Source organism: Apium graveolens, chromosome 4 (assembly GCF_009905375.1).
Source record: "Apium graveolens cultivar Ventura chromosome 4, ASM990537v1, whole genome shotgun sequence".
Classification (NCBI taxonomy): domain Eukaryota; kingdom Viridiplantae; phylum Streptophyta; class Magnoliopsida; order Apiales; family Apiaceae; genus Apium; species Apium graveolens.
In genome coordinates this window covers 77,447,956-77,464,044 of record NC_133650.1, presented here as the reverse complement: position 1 = coordinate 77,464,044, position 16,089 = coordinate 77,447,956, and the positions used below count along the sequence as shown (strand labels likewise).

Genomic DNA, 16,089 nt, shown 5'->3' with positions numbered 1-16,089 from the left:
TGCAGCAAAAGTTACCACCAAAACTGAAAGATCCAGGAAGCTTCACCATTCCTTGCACCATTGGCAATCTAACTTTTGACAAGTGCCTTTGTGATTTGGGAGCAAACATTAATCTGATGCCGTTGTCGATCTTTAAAAAGCTGGATCTGCCTGATCCAAAACCCACATACATGTCGCTACAATTGGCTGACCGTTCCATTACTTACCCAAGGGGCATAGTTGAGGATGTGCTCGTCAAGGTGGATAAGCTCTTCTTTCCAGCAGATTTTGTTATTCTGGATTTTGAGGAAAATAAGAAGATTCCCATAATCTTGGGAAGGCCTTTCTTGGCTACTGGTCGTACCTTGATAGATGTGCAAAAAGGGGAACTTACTATGCGGGTCCAAGATCAGGATGTGACCTTCAACGTATTCAAGGCAATGAAATTCCCTACAGAAGATGAGGATTGCTTAAAAGTGGATGTGATTGATACTGCGGTTACTTCAGAACTCGATCACATGCTAATGTCTGATGCATTGGAAAAGGCCTTAGTGGGGGATTTTGACAGCGATGATGAAGATAGCAACGAGCAATTACAATATCTGAACGCTTCTCCCTGGAAGCGAAAGCTGGACATACCATTTGAATCTCTTGGTACTTCTGACCTCAAGAACGCTGAAGGGAAGCTCAAACCATCAATAGAGGAAGCACCTACCTTGGAGCTCAAACCATTACCTGAACACTTGAGGTATGCTGTTTTAGGTGATTCATCTACGTTACCTGTTATTATTTCATCTGACCTTTCAGGTAGTGAGGAAGACAAGCTCTTAAGGATTTTGAGAGAATTCAAATCGGCTATAGGATGGACCATAGCAGACATCAAGGGGATAAGTCCTTCATATTGTATGCATAAAATTCTGCTAGAGGAAGGTAGTAAGCCAACTGTGGAACAGCAGCGAAGACTGAATCCCATCATGAAGGAGGTGGTGAAGAAAGAAATTCTGAAATGGCTAGATGCAGGCATCATTTATCCTATTTCTGACAGCTCGTGGGTGAGCACCGTACAATGTGTACCTAAGAAGGGAGGTATCACTGTGGTCGCAAATGAAAAGAATGAGCTCATCCCTACTCGAACAGTTACAGAATGGAGAGTATGCATGGATTATAGAAAATTGAACAAAGCCACAAGGAAGGATCACTTCCCTCTTCCATTTATTGATCAGATGCTTGACAGATTGGCGGGTTATGAGTATTTTTGTCTTCTGGATGGTTATTCCGGGAATAATCAGATTTGTATTGCACCAGAGGATCAGGAAAAGACTACCTTCACTTGTCCATTTGGCACATTTGCTTTTCGCAGAGTTTCATTTGGGTTATGTGGCGCACCGGCCACCTTTCAGAGATGTATGATGGCTATATTCTCTGACATGATTGGAAATAACGTCGAAGTGTTCATGGATGACTTCTCCGTCTTTGGACACTCATATGATGAATGTTTGAATAATCTGCGCGCCGTACTCAAAAGATGCGTGGAAACTAATTTGGTTCTTAATTGGGAGAAATGTCATTTTATGGTGCGTGAAGGCATTATCCTTGGGCATAAGGTCTCTAGCAAGGGTCTGGAGGTGGACAAGGCCAAGGTGGGAGTCATTGAAAATCTTCCCCCACCTAATTCTGTGAAAGGAATCCGTAGTTTTCTTGGTCATGCGGGTTTTTATCGGCGATTCATCAAGGACTTTTCAAAGATATCTAAGCCGTTGTGCAATTTGCTTGAGAAAGATGTGCCTTTCAAATTTGATGATGAATGTTTGGCAGCATTCGAGACTCTCAAGAAGAGTTTGATCACTGCACCAGTTATTACAGCACCAGATTGGACAGAACCGTTTGAGATGATGTGTGATGCGAGTGATTATACGGTAGGTGCAGTTCTGGGACAGCGCAAGAAAAATCTCTTCCATGTGGTCTACTATGCGAGTAAGACTTTAAATGGTGCCCAATTGAACTACACCACTATTGAGAAGGAGCATTTAGCTATAGTCTTTGGCTTTGAGAAATTTCGATCTTATCTGCTTGGTACGAAAGTAACAGTATTCACTGATCATGCAGCTATTCGCTATCTGGTTTCTAAGAAGGATTCGAAGCCGAGACTCATTCATTGGGTGCTTTTACTTCAGGAATTTGAGTTAGAGATCAAAGATAGAAAAGGTACTGAGAATCAAGTAGCTGACCATCTCTCTAGGTTGGAGAATCCCGATTCTACTTCACAAGATAGGACGTTAATCAATGAATCTTTTCCGGATGAGCAGTTGTTTGCAATTCAGGAGGAAGAACCATGGTTTGCAGATATTGTAAACTATCTCATCAGCAATATAATGCCTCTTAATTTGACATCCGCTCAAAAGAAGAAGTTTCTGCATGAGGTGAAGTGGTATATGTGGGATGAACCATATTTGTTTAGACAGGGAGCTGACCAGATCATCAGGAGATGTATCCCGTTCTGTGAGACGGAGGGGATATTGCGAGACTGCCATTCCACGGTTTATGGTGGACACTATGGAGGTGAGAAGACGGCAGCTCGTATTCTGCAAGCAGGTTTTTTCTGGCCTACTTTGTTCAAGGATGCTCATCAGTTTGTTTTAAGGTGTGATCGTTGCCAAAGAGTGGGAAATTTATCAAGGAAGGATGAGATGCCATTAAATGTGATGCTAGAAGTCGAGGTCTTTGATGTGTGGGGAATCGATTTCATGGGGCCTTTTATCTCGTCTTGCAATAATCAGTACATCTTGCTGGCAGTCGATTATGTCTCAAAATTGGTCGAAGTTAAAGCTTTACCGACAAATGATGCAAAGGCAGTGCTAAATTTTCTTCATAAGCAAATTTTCACAAGGTTTGGAACACCTCGGGTAATCATAAGTGATGAAGGATCGCATTTTTGCAACCGTAAGTTCACTTCTATGATGCAGCATTATAATGTGAATCATCGAGTAGCTACTGCCTATCATCCGCAAACAAATGGTCAAGCGGAAGTGTCTAACAGAGAGATAAAGCGCATTCTAGAGAAGGTTGTTTGTCCGTCAAGGAAGGATTGGTCTTTAAAGCTCGATGAAGCTGTTTGGGCTTACAGAACAGCATACAAAACTCCACTTGGGATGTCACCATTTCAGTTGGTGTACGGTAAGGGATGTCATCTACCGACGGAGCTTGAGCATAAGGCCTTCTGGGCATTGAAGAAATTGAACCTGGATTTAGATGCAGCTGGTAAGAAAAGAATGCTTCAGCTTAATGAACTTGATGAATTTCGACTTCAAGCGTACGAGAATAACAAAATGTATAAGGAAAAGGTGAAGAGGTGGCACGATAGGAAGCTACATCCTAAGTTATTTGTGCCAGGGCAACAAGTTCTTTTATTCAACTCTCGACTCCGACTTTTTCCTGGGAAGTTGAAATCAAGGTGGTCTGGACCTTTTATTGTCAAAACTGTGTTTCCACATGGAGCGGTGGAAATTTTTGAGAATGATTCGGACCAAGCATTCAAGGTTAACGGTCAGCGGTTGAAGCACTACTATGGGGACATGGCAAACCGAGAGGTGGTTAGTGCCATTTTGTTGACTACTTGAGAAAGGTACGGAACGTCAAGCTAATGACGAAAAAGAAGCGCTGCGTGGGAGGCAACCCATGAATTGTTGTTACAGGAACCCTTAGAAGTTAATAACCTATCCAAAAACACAAAAAAATCAGAAAACAGGGGCTGAAATTTTTTTTTTCCAGAGACCCTCTGCGCGCCCGCGCAGCTATGCTGAGCGGCCGCGCAGGGGTCGAGTTCCAGAAAATTTTTTACAGTTCAGAAAAAAAAAACAAAACAAAAACAAACACAAAAACAGTTTTAGCCCATAAACCCACGATTTGTTCCCACTACCCCATCATTTTATCCCTTAATTCCCAAACCCTAATCTAATCCACACCCTATATATACATACACCTATCCTACATATCTCCCACAAAACTTCCTACACTTAAACCCTCTCACAAACATCAAAAATCAGTTCTTACACACTTTTATTCACGAATCAATGGCACCCAAGAGAGCACGCACTATTGACAGCAGCAGCACAGTTCCTACTGCTGATTCATCGAGGGGTACTGCTGCAAGGCCTCGGTTAACTGACAGAGCTGCGGAGGAGGAGTACACCAGGCTGTTTGGGAAGCCGATTCTGAAGGAGAGGGGGTTTTTACCATCAGGGAGGGATGGTGAGTTGTTGCCCATGATTGCAGAGAAGGGGTGGATAGCTTTTTATGAGTCACCCGAAGCAGTATCGATGAGCGTTGTTCGCGAGTTCTACGCGAACGCGAAGGCTGAAAAGAATGGGTTTTCTGTAGTCCGTGGGCTGACGGTTGATTATCATCCTGCGGCGATTCGCCGTGTGATTGGACAGCGAGAAAGGAAGCCCGAGGAGGAGAACTGGAATGAAAAGACTGCTGAGGATTTAGACTTGGATTTGATTTGTGCGACTCTCTGTCGACCGGGCACAGTTTGGACCCGCAGTCCAGGTAATAATGAGTATCATCACTTTCCGGCGATCTCCATGAACAGGTATGCCCGTGCATGGAATGCATTTATATGTGCTAATATTTTGCCTTCTTCACATGCACACGAGGTCACAGTTGAGAGAGCACAGTTGTTGTGGGGAATTCTGCATGATGAGTACTATGTGGACCTTGGTGAGTTTATCTACCAAGGAATTCTGAAGTTTTTGAGGGGAGCAAAGCATATGAACATCCCTTATGCATCCACGGTTACGAAGCTATGCCGAGCAGTGGGAGTGAACTGGCCGGCTCATGAGCAGTTGCAGTTGTCAGCAGCTCCGATTGATTCTGGCACTCTGAATGGGATGCAGGAGTGGACCGGTGGTGAGCCTGAGGAGCATGGGCTGGGTTATCATCTTCCAGGAGGGCGTCCAGCACGAGGTGCTACTATGGCTAGGCCAGGGCGTGGTGAGGCTGGTTCTTCGAGAGCTCAGGAGGGTGCTGGGATGGGTGATGCCCAGTATAGGAGGCTTTCACGGCGGATGGATGCCATGTATGAGACGCAGAGCAGGTTTGCTCAGGAGCTCACCCTTGCGTTAGGGACTGCTTTTCGAGGCCTTGGAGCTGATATCCAGTGGCCAGTTTTTGGTGAGGACTCTGCATACCCACCGCCTGATACTCCACCCACTGAGGGTGATGATGATGATGACTCCGAGTAGGTATACCCTGTGTTCCTTTCTACTACTTTCACTAAGGACAGTGAAGATTTTTAGTTTGGGGGTGGTAGTTAAGGAATATTGTGTGTGTGTCATTTAGTTGCATATTCATGATAGTTTAGTTCATATAGTTGCATAATTTATGCCATTTAGTTTTTTTTATGAATGTCATGTAGCTCATGCATTTACCATGATCCCTTTTGCAATAAGTTATCGACTGAATTGTGATATTGATGCAAGTGTAGTGATAGCATTAAAGTGATATTAAGTTGTGTAGGTTGATATGCATGCTAGAAACAATTGTAAGTCCACTAAGTCTTAAAGAATGCGTAAGGGCTAGATTGTTGTTATGATTTGGTTGTTTTCAAGGTCAATCTACTTATTATGCTTAGAATTCGATTATAGGTTCTTAGTGATAAAGACATGAAAAAAGAAAAAAAATTGGAGAAAAAAATATGGAAGTTGTTGCTAGTTGTGGCTAGGCATCAAATGGCTAGTAGCCGGCTCGCATATGTTGCGAGTAGTCTAGGGTTAAGCAAGATGGAGCGAAACGCACTTGCTCAGAAGTTATTAAAAAAAAAATAAAAAAAAATTGCATAATTGATCAAGAGTGGGCTCTTTGGTATTCGAGTTATTAAGTTCTTAGGGGACTTTGTGCCTAGCGACCTAAGGCTTTTAGAGTCTGGGATCCGCTAACCTAACGCTCGTTACATGGATACCATTGTATAAGTCTTTTGTGGACCTCACTCATTGCACGGTCAAATAAGCATTTGAGTTGTAAATAAAAAGCACAATTCCGTAGTAAGCTCCAGAGTTCTTGTAGTGTTGTATATCACTTTGTGCCTAGAATTTTTATTCTTTGTATAATCGTAGGATTTCCTTGAGGATAGTCTAGTCATAGTAATTGGTCTAGTTCCGAAGCATATCTGTTAAGCATTTGCACACACCACGTTTCTGGCTATATGTCCGTTTGCATGAGTTTATTGATCTTTAGTTGTCTAACTGCATTCGTTGAGATATGGCAATTTGGTTGATTAATTGTAGTAAGGGGGATCGTTGCATTTTCATATAGATTGCATTCATGCATATTTTTATTTGTTTTTGAGTCTGTGACGCTTGAGGACAAGCATCGATTTAAGTTTGGGGGTGTGATAAGTGGCATTTTATACCACTTAGAACGTCTTAAAATGGCTTAAATTGGTGTCTTGAAATCAAGTATTTTGTGTATCTGATGCGTTTTTCTAGTGTTTATGCATTTCAGGGTATTAGTTGCATTTCGGGGGAGGAATCATCAAGAATAAGCCTTGGCATGTGTTCACCATTGCGAGAGGAAAGGAATGGGCAGATTACGGCGAAGAAACGGAGCAAACCTGGATTTTTTCCAGTAGAGGCCTGCGCGCCCGCGCAGCAATGCTGAGCGGCCGCGCAGGAACCTGCGCGCCCGCGCAGCTATGCTGAGCGGCCGCGCAGGGTCGGGGAAAAAGATAAATTATTTTAGATTTCTACTTCTGTTTGGCTTCCAACTTCTATGTAATCTGAGTTTTATGGGACTATTATTTAGGTAGATTTGAGACGTTTTCACAGAGAGTATTAAGGGGATTATGTTTTAGATTGTGTTTTACGCAAGAAGCGACGGAGATAAGGAAGAAGACCGATTTAGCACACCGCAACGAAGAGGGAGCATATATTCTTGTGATTCTTGTTTCGTTGTAACGTTGGATGCTAGTTTTCTTGCTTTGACTTATTTACTGTTGTGACGTAGTCTGTTTTAATATAATTAGTTTAGTTATTATTTTCTTGTGTTTGTTTATCATGATTTCATATGAACCCATGATGGCGATAAGTTCTATTATGGGCTAATCGTGATCATGGGGTTGCAACGGATTTATTATGGAATTCTTTAGTTAATTGTTTAATACTTTAGTGTGTGATGATTGCTTGATATCTAGTATTGGTTGTGCGTATTCGTCTTATGTGTGTCGCGAACATATAAGATAGGGTGTTAATCTCTTGTGAAGCGACGGTGGATCTTGAGATTTAGAACTTGCCATGCTAGCATAGGTTCATGTACGTTGTGCATGATTAGTGGGTAACTCTAACAGTTTTATTTGCCCTATGTAATCAAAAAAGGAATAACTTGTGCTTAAATCGTTGTGTTGTCAATTTCCGTAGACATATAGGAACTCAACATAATTAATGACTATTCAACTTCTATCTTAATTATGGATGCTTGGTAGAATGGTATTAGTACAATGAAAGTTGGCTTTTATCAGTTTCGTGTTATTCGATTAATATCATCACTGTCACATGCTAAAGGTAATAACAATGGCTATAGAAGGAAGTAATAATGAAGTTGTGATCTCATGAGTGTTTTATTATTGATAAATTGAAGTGTTAGTTAAGTGGTTAATTAAGTAGTTAATTATAGTTAATATTTAATCAACAATTTTAATTGTTATTATCTTAACATTGAGAAGTAATCATACATTGGTGAGTGAGTTTAATTAGACAATAATTTAGTCTGAGTCTCTGAGGGAACGAACTAGAAAGTATTCTATATTACTTGCGAACGCGTATACTTGCGTGAATATTAGCGCGTATTTTCACCCTAACAGAAGGCGCGCCCAAAAATCACGCCCCATTGATTGAGTGGCTGATTAACAGTTGTGGTTATCATGTATTAAAGGCGCGCCCTCAAACATAGTAGAGGAGGCGCGCCCAATTATCGAAAAGGAGGAGAGGAATTTCATAATTGAAACCTGTTCCGTGGTGAGCCTTAGGGCACGCACTGAGGAAGGAAGGCTCCCTGAACGGATTACTTGGACATGATTGCTTTGACAGACCTACAATTTGGCTTGGACAGAATTAGAGCGAGCCCTAACGATGAATAATTTAGGGTGCGCCCTATGATGTAGAATGACATAGGAAGAGATCAAAGGCTGATGACATAGGGTAGCGCCAACATATAGGAATGTGAGGGCGCGCCCTTAACTTCTACTTGACATATAAATACAACTTTGACATGTTACTTGGATGAACTCTCTGGAAGGTTCAAGGAAGATGGAGAATGTTATTACTAACCTATTTGATGCAGGTACTTTATTGAAGAACTCCTTCCTGTAGTATATCTACTGGAAAGGCGGTGTCCGTGGTCAGAGACCTCCAGGGGTATGCCTGGACTGAAGGCCTCCTCCTGTAGTCAATGGGTGTCCTCATTATGGATGTGGGGTGAAATCTGGTATGTGCTTTGGGAGCTCTGTCTTTGTAGTCAATGGGTGTCCTCGTTGGGAGACTTCGGAGTATCCTGCACTTTGCACCCAAAGGCTTGGGATCGCTTATCCTGTAATCTGGTAGGGGCTCCTTATCGGGGGACAGGGATGCGTCCAACATTTGGGGTGAACCACGGCTATACCTGCGTCCACGGACTAGAGAAATAGCTGGTAGCGGAGGGTTATCCTTGGCCAGGGAGATGCCTCATCCGTGAAGTCTCGAAGCTGCGGACGAGCCTTGGGCCTTTGTGGTTGGGCCTCATCGGCGGACATTCCTAAAGCTAGTAGAAGACGGTTTCCAGTGGGTTTTCCATTGGGCCTCGGGATAAGAAATCTAAGCCCATTAGGTTTCTTGTTCTCCAAGAACTACGTGGGCTTGATCCCCTATAAATAGGGATACGTAGGTACATTGTGAGGGGTCAGAAGCGAGAGCGCAAAGGAGCCACCACTAACCCTAAGCAATCTCAGCCCCCAATAATCACCACCACCAAACACTGTTCATCTTTTCCGACGAATACTGTTCATCGGATACACCAGTTACTGTTCACGTTTCCGACGAAGAACTGCCATCACAGATCTTGTTTCTGGTTGCTAACCTCAAGTTTTTTTGTTCCCAAATTCCTCCGTCAATAAATTGGCGCTAGAAGGAGGGGCTAATCAAGATCTACATCTGGGAGGAAGGATGTCTCAATATCATGATGGAAGTTTTTACGATGGAAGTTCTGAAGAAGATTCTGATCATGGCTATGAATATGTACCCTACATTCCGCCAATTACTGATCGTCCCATGCCGGACGTTGGAGGAAAGCCACCTATGCTCATTAGCAACGCCGACTTGTTGGAACAACTGTATTGCATGGGCGATGCTTTGAATGGTTTCGATTCAAGGTTGAGCATCGTGGAACGACGCAAGGCCAGAAGGGGTCTTCGCCACAACCGGGCGACTCATGCCCCTGGAAAAGCACCCATGACCGATATGGATGTCTCATCCGGCCACGGCCGCACTGAGGGAGGGCGTGTGCCGATAACCCCGCGATGCCTGGACTATTTTAATGACACGTCCCCAATCATCAAGCTAGTGGAAGAAGATGCGAATGGACAGGAAATTCTATGGACAGACGCCCGGGGAGCCACCCATCCGCACCAGTCTGGACGTAGTCTCGAGGAACGCCGACAGGCGGAGTCGATGCCGGAGAATCAGCAACGGGGCTTCGCAGCTTTGAAAGATCGCTTGGGGATTCGTTTGGGCGATGATGATTTGAGAATGGTGTTACTTGAATGGCAGAAAGAAGCTGATCGTGGAGATGTGACGCCCCATGATACAACGCGTGTGCCCCTGAATTCCCAGGAAAATCGGGAACGACACCGCGATCCAACGCGTGTGTCCCTGAATTCCCAGGAAAATCAGGAGCGGCACCGCGATCCAACGCGTGTGCCCCTGAATTTCCAGGAAAATCAGGAGCGGCACCGCGATCATGAGAGAGATCCTCCCCGAAGATCGCTGGATCGATATGGGCGTGGGTATGGAAACGATCGTTGGAGAATGCCTCAATGGAGAGGAAGAGGTGGAGGCCGAGGTAGATATTTAGAGGGATACCGTCGTGGAAATTACCGCGGTCACCTTGATTCCCGCTGGAATAACCAAATAGATAGCTATGATTATGCGGAACATGATGATCACAAAAATGTAGAAAACTATGATCGCGGTACGGCTCGAGGCCGCGGCCAAGGTAGAGAAGAGAATCAGGGGAGAAATCAAGAACGAAATCCTGAAATAATTATAATACCCGAAGACGCCCAGAATACGAACCAGCAGCAAGCCTCTCCCGGGGGGAATCAAGTGGAGATACCTCCATTGTAACTCCAAGGTCCGCAGCCTCAAATGCAGACCATTCCATGCGTGGGAACTTTTAATGTGGGAGATCTAAAAAGGCTACTTAACCACCTTGAAGGTAGGGTGACGGCTACAGCTGAAATCCCTTCCCCATTCTCGGTGGCAGTAAGAGAGGCACAATTGCCGACCGTGTATCCCAATACTACTAGCGATCTCCGTTTCCACGGAAACTCAGATTCGGTAGAATTCCTGGGTCATTTTAATATAGAGATGGACGTATACCAAGTCCCGGACCTGGCTCGATGCCGCCTTTTGGTGGAAACCTTTACAGAAAGCGCCCAGCAGTGGTTTCAAAAGCTCGGGCCAGGAGTGATCACCTCATGGGATCAAATGAAAACTCTGTTCTTAACCAAGTTCTAAGCTGCGGTGAGATATGCGCCCTCTGTCACAACTCTTGCCAATGTTAGGCAAAGAAAAAATGAAAGCTTGACATCGTACTTCAAGAGGTTCAACGCTGAGTCTACTAGCGTGAGGGGGGCATCAGACGAAGCCCTGAAAAGCTTCTTGATCGCAGGATTAAGGGTTGGCTCGGACTTTTGGAAGCACTTTCAAGGGAAAGACACGGCTACTCTAGCAGACGTCTTCGCTTTGGCAGAATCTTTTAAAGTTATAGAACAATCTCTGGCAGAGATGCAACCGACTTTACAGTCAAGTCAGAGAAGCAAAGGAAGGAAAAGGGATAGGTCTCCAAGCCCAAGGTACCGAAGAAGTAGTCGAAGCCCAGACCGGGTGAATACAGCAAGCACAAGGAGGGGGTGGAGTCCCCCCTCAAACTACGATTACAGGACAGGCCGGTACACACCTTTAGTCGCATCTATCGAGCATATCTATGAAGTAAGCAAGAATAAAGGGCTATTTAGAAAACCTGAAGCTTTATCGTCATGGCAAAGCAAAGACAAGAAAAAATATTGTGAATACCACAAATCATCTGGACATAACACGCATGAGTGCCGACATTTAAAGGACGAAATCGAAGCACTTATCAAGGAGGGATACCTCGGAGAATGGGTAGTCAAGGAAGTAAGGAAGCACAAGGATGACAGAACAAGGGAAGAGGAAAGACGAGCCCTGCGCGGGGCAAACAATGATACCCTAGAGGAAAATAAATTTGTCAGCGATGGCAGTATCCGAACAATCTACGGGGGAGGTCCCGGAATGGAATGCAGCAACCGAGCCCTGGAAAAATACGCTAGGGAAGCCTGGTTCAGGCCTCTGACAGACATTCATAGGGTGTAAACTCGGCCACCCAAGGTGTTTAAGGGCGAGTCCATGGATATCACCTTCAGAGAAGCAGATGCCCGATGGGTACATCATCCCCACAATGATGCGCTAGTTATTTCCATCCAAATCGGAACCAAGAATGTCCATAGAGCCTTCGTGGATAATGGAAGCTCGGCAAACATCCTTTATTACAGCACCTTCAAAAAGATGGGACTACCTGATTAGGATATGTCAGGGGAAGACTCGTGGGTCTGTGGCTTTTCAGGCGCAGGAGTTAGAGTCATGGGGTCGATTCGGCTGCCATGTACTCTGGGGGAAAGCCCATTGTCGGTAACAAAGATGCTTGAATTTAAGGTCCTGAATCAGGAATCATCCCACAACGTGTTATTGGGATGACCTTTTCCGCGGGAGATGAGAGTCATCACTTCAATCCATCACCTAACTATCAAATTTCCAACGCCGAATGGGGTGGGAAGTATAAAGGGTTCCCAGTATGACTCTCGGGAGTGCTACAGGCAAGCTATGAAAGGCTTTAGAAAAGACTCCCAGCCCAAAGATACTCCGAACGTAGATCGGGAGAAAAGCATTGAGAAAACAACCGAGGAAATCCGAGTCCACTATTATGTTGAGCAAGAAGATGAACATCCCTTCGAGTTGCCCCCGACAATGTTGTACTTGGAAGATGCAATCAGAATTGAGATGTTGGAAGAAGAGGAGGCGATGGATACCATAGTCCAAACAGATTTCTATGGGGAACGTTTAGAAGGGAGATTCGATGTCCTGCAAAGCCTCGAACAGGGTGATGCCCTCCCCCCTACAGGAGCACCCTTACCCGCAAAACATACTAAAGAAGTTGATGCCTCTATCACGCAAGGCACACCTCCTAAAGGGGATGCACCCTCTCTACAAGGCAATGAGATCTATGATTTGCATGACTTGGATCCCCGGATACCAATGCCAACGGAAAAGATGGGGCCAGCAGAAGATACGATTGAAATCCCTATTGATGAAAAAGACCCGAGTAAGGTTTTGAGAATAGGATCCCAGTTGGCACCAAAGTTAAAGGAAGGTCTTTCAATATTTCTGTTGGCAAACCTTGATGTATTTGCATGGAGCCATTCTGATATGGTGGGAATTGATCCAGAAATAATGTGCCACCGATTGAATATCGACCCCAAGCATAAGGGGGTTCGACAAAAATGAAGGGCCGTAAGTGGAGAGAGAGCTATAGCCCTGGCAGAGGAAGTGGAGAGGCTCCTAGACATCGGACTAATTCGGAAATCTTTCTACCCAGAATGGCTAGCAAACCCGGTGTTGGTAAAAAAACCCAACGGCAAATGGAGAACGTGCGTGGACTTCACCGACCTGAATAAAGCATGCCCGAAAGATAGTTTTCCCCTACCAAGAATTGATCAGTTGGTCGACGCCACGGCAGGACATGCTCTGCTCAGCTTCATGGATACATACTCCGGGTATAACCAGATCCTTATGTATGAGCCTGACCAGGAGCACACCTCTTTCATCACTGATAGAGGGCTCTACTGCTATATCAGAATACCATTTGGTATGATCAACGCCGGTGCCACTTATCAAAGGTTGGTAAACAAAATATTCAAGAAGTAGATTGGGAAGACTATAGAAGTGTATGTTGATGACATGCTCGTGAAATCGAAAAGGGCGGAAGATCACATCACCGACTTAGCTGAAATGTTCCATATTCTAAGAAAATATAGGATGAAACCAAACCCGCAAAAGTGCGTATTCGGCGTGTAGTCGGGTAAATTCTTGGGGTTCATGGTCAACCACCGGGGGATTGAGGCTAACCCGGTGAAAATAAAAGCTCTGCTAGACATGAAATCTCCCACCAGCGTCAAATAGGTACAAAGTCTGGCAGGAAGGATCGCGGCCCTAAATCGATTTGTGTCAAAGTCGTCGGATAGGTGCAAAAAATTCTTCAAAGCAATCAAAGGGAGAGGGAAGGATTTTATGTGGACTCCGGACTGTGAAGAAGCTTTTCTAAAAATCAAAGAACAATTAGGAAATCCTCCGATGTTGGCCAAGCCAGAAGACGGAGAAACATTGATTCTGTACTTGGCGGTGTCTGAATATTCCGTCAGTGCCGTATTGGTAAAGGAAGAAGCAAGCCACCAGTGGCCTGTATACTATGTAAGCAAAAGGTTGTTGGACGCGGAAACCAGGTAGACCAACATGGAAAAACTAGTGTACGCTCTTATTCTTGCGGCACGAAAGCTAAGACCGTACTTTCAGGCTCACCGAATAGAAGTTCGCACCGCTTATCCGCTCCGACATATTCTACATAAACCCGAATCGTCAGGGAGAATGTTAAAATGGCCCGTGGAGCTAGGGCATTTTGATTTGGAATATTGCCCTCGCACGGCAATCAAAGGACAAGCGCTGGCCGATTTCGTACTTGAGATCGATGAAGAAGTTGATGACAAGGCTATAGTGCTGGCAGAACCAACCTCGCAAGAAAGTCATTAGGATGAAAAGAAGCAGGAACTCCCCCACCCTTGGTGGACATTACATGTGGACGGGGTCGTAAACAACAACGGGTCAGGTGCCGGGATTGTCTTGATCACTCCGGTGGGGCACCGCTTGATGAGTGCTATCCATTTCAAGTTTTATGCTACCAATAATGATGCTGAATATGAAGCCTTGATCAACGGTCTGAAATTAGCTCCGGAGGTAGGGGCCGTGAATTTGATAGTTCGGAGTGATTCCGAATTAGTTGTGAACCAGGTCAACGGAGGATTCCAAGCCCGGGGACCGCGGACAAAGCTATATATGTGATGTGCAAAACGCCTACTGGAAAAAATTTTAAATGCCAGACTAGAAAGTGTTCCGCGAGAAGATAATATTAATGCAGATGCTTTGGCCAAGATGGGTTCACAGATGGACAGCGTTCAACTTAAACAAATCCCTTTGGGAATCCAGGAAATTCCAAGTATTCCGGAGGTGGAGTTGTTTCAAATGCATGAAATCCCACAAGAAAGCTGGATGACCCTCATCCATAACTATACTCAGACAGGGGCTGTACCAGAGGATAAACTACAGGCTTGACGCCTTCGGTACCAGGCCGCAAAGTATCTCGAATATGACGGGGTACTATACAAGAGAGGATTTAACTAGCCACTGTTACGATATGTGGATATGGAAGAAGGAAATTATATTCTCAGAGAGGTGCACGAAGGGATTTGTGGCAATCACTCGGGGGGTGGTTCCTTGGCATTAAAAGTGCTCAGACAAGGATACTACTGGCCGACTATGAGGGAAGATGCTTTCAATTTTGTTCGGGCTTGTGATCGTTGTCAGCATTTCGGCAACTATTCCAACGCCCCGACATCGACCATTACCTCATTGACAAGTCCCTGGCCTTTTTCCATGTGGGGAATTGATCTTATTGAAGAGTTACCCAAAGCAAAGGGGGGTGTGAAATACGCCGTAGTGGTTGTGGACTACTTCACCAAATGGGCAGAGGCTATGCCACTAGCCACGATCACGGCAAAGAAGATAAGGGATTTTGTGTTCAATTCCATAGTATGCAGGTTTGGTATCCCCTACAAACTCATTTCAGACAATGGAAAGCAATTTGATAGTAAAGAGTTAAGGAAGCTTTATGAGGACTTAAAGATTAAAAAAGACTTCACCGCGGTTTATCATCCGCAGAGTAACGGTCAGACAGAAGCCATAAACAAAATCATAAAACATACCTTGAAGGCAAAGTTAGAAGAGAAAAAATGGGATTGACCAGAAGAGATGCCCATGGTCCTTTGGTCTTACAACACGACACCTAGGTCAACCACAGGAGAAACCCTTTTTCTGCTGACCTATGGGTATGAGGCCATGGTTCCCGTGGAGGTAGGAGCAGGATCTCTACGGAGAGATGCGTTCATCGAGGAAGATGTGGAAGTTAACCAGAGGCTCCACTTGGATCTGTTAGATGAAGCCCGGGCGAACGCTCAATTGAAGCTCGCTGCATATCAGCAGAGGGTCGCAAGGTATTTCAATAAAAGGGTAAAATCCGTACCGTTCAAGGTTGGCGATCTCGTGTTACGAAAGGTTATGCCTAACACTAAGATAGCTCAGCACGGGGTGCTTGGAGCTAATTGGGAAGGACCATACAAAGTTAAAGCTATACTCTGGAAAGGGACCTATCGCTTAGAAGATCTGGATGGTAAATTTATCCCTCGAGCATGGAATGCAGAACATTTGCGGAAGTATTATCAGTAGGGTGTGGCTGTGTCCCCCTTATTTTCTTATTTTGATTCTTATGTAATAGGCTAGTAGCAAATAAATTCCTCCTAGCCTAGGGGGGTAGTACATGTGACTGCGAATCTTGGAACTAGCAGAAGGAAGAAAAATTTTCAAATAATTTCCCCATAGAGCATAGTAGCCATGGGACTAGTGTAATTTACACACTAGAGCGCGTTATCAATAAAAGAGAAAAGTTACTTCAAACTGCTTT

At 44.6% G+C, this 16,089-nt stretch overlaps 1 protein-coding gene across 1 annotated transcript; it reads left to right on the top strand.

Moving 5' to 3' along the window:
• Nucleotides 1–15,380: 15,380 nt before the first annotated feature.
• LOC141718647 (uncharacterized) lies at nt 15,381–15,854 on the top strand. The gene has a single exon (XM_074521025.1). It carries the CDS (start codon nt 15,381–15,383, stop codon nt 15,852–15,854), a length of 474 nt encoding a protein of 157 aa, XP_074377126.1.
• Nucleotides 15,855–16,089: the final 235 nt, after the last annotated feature.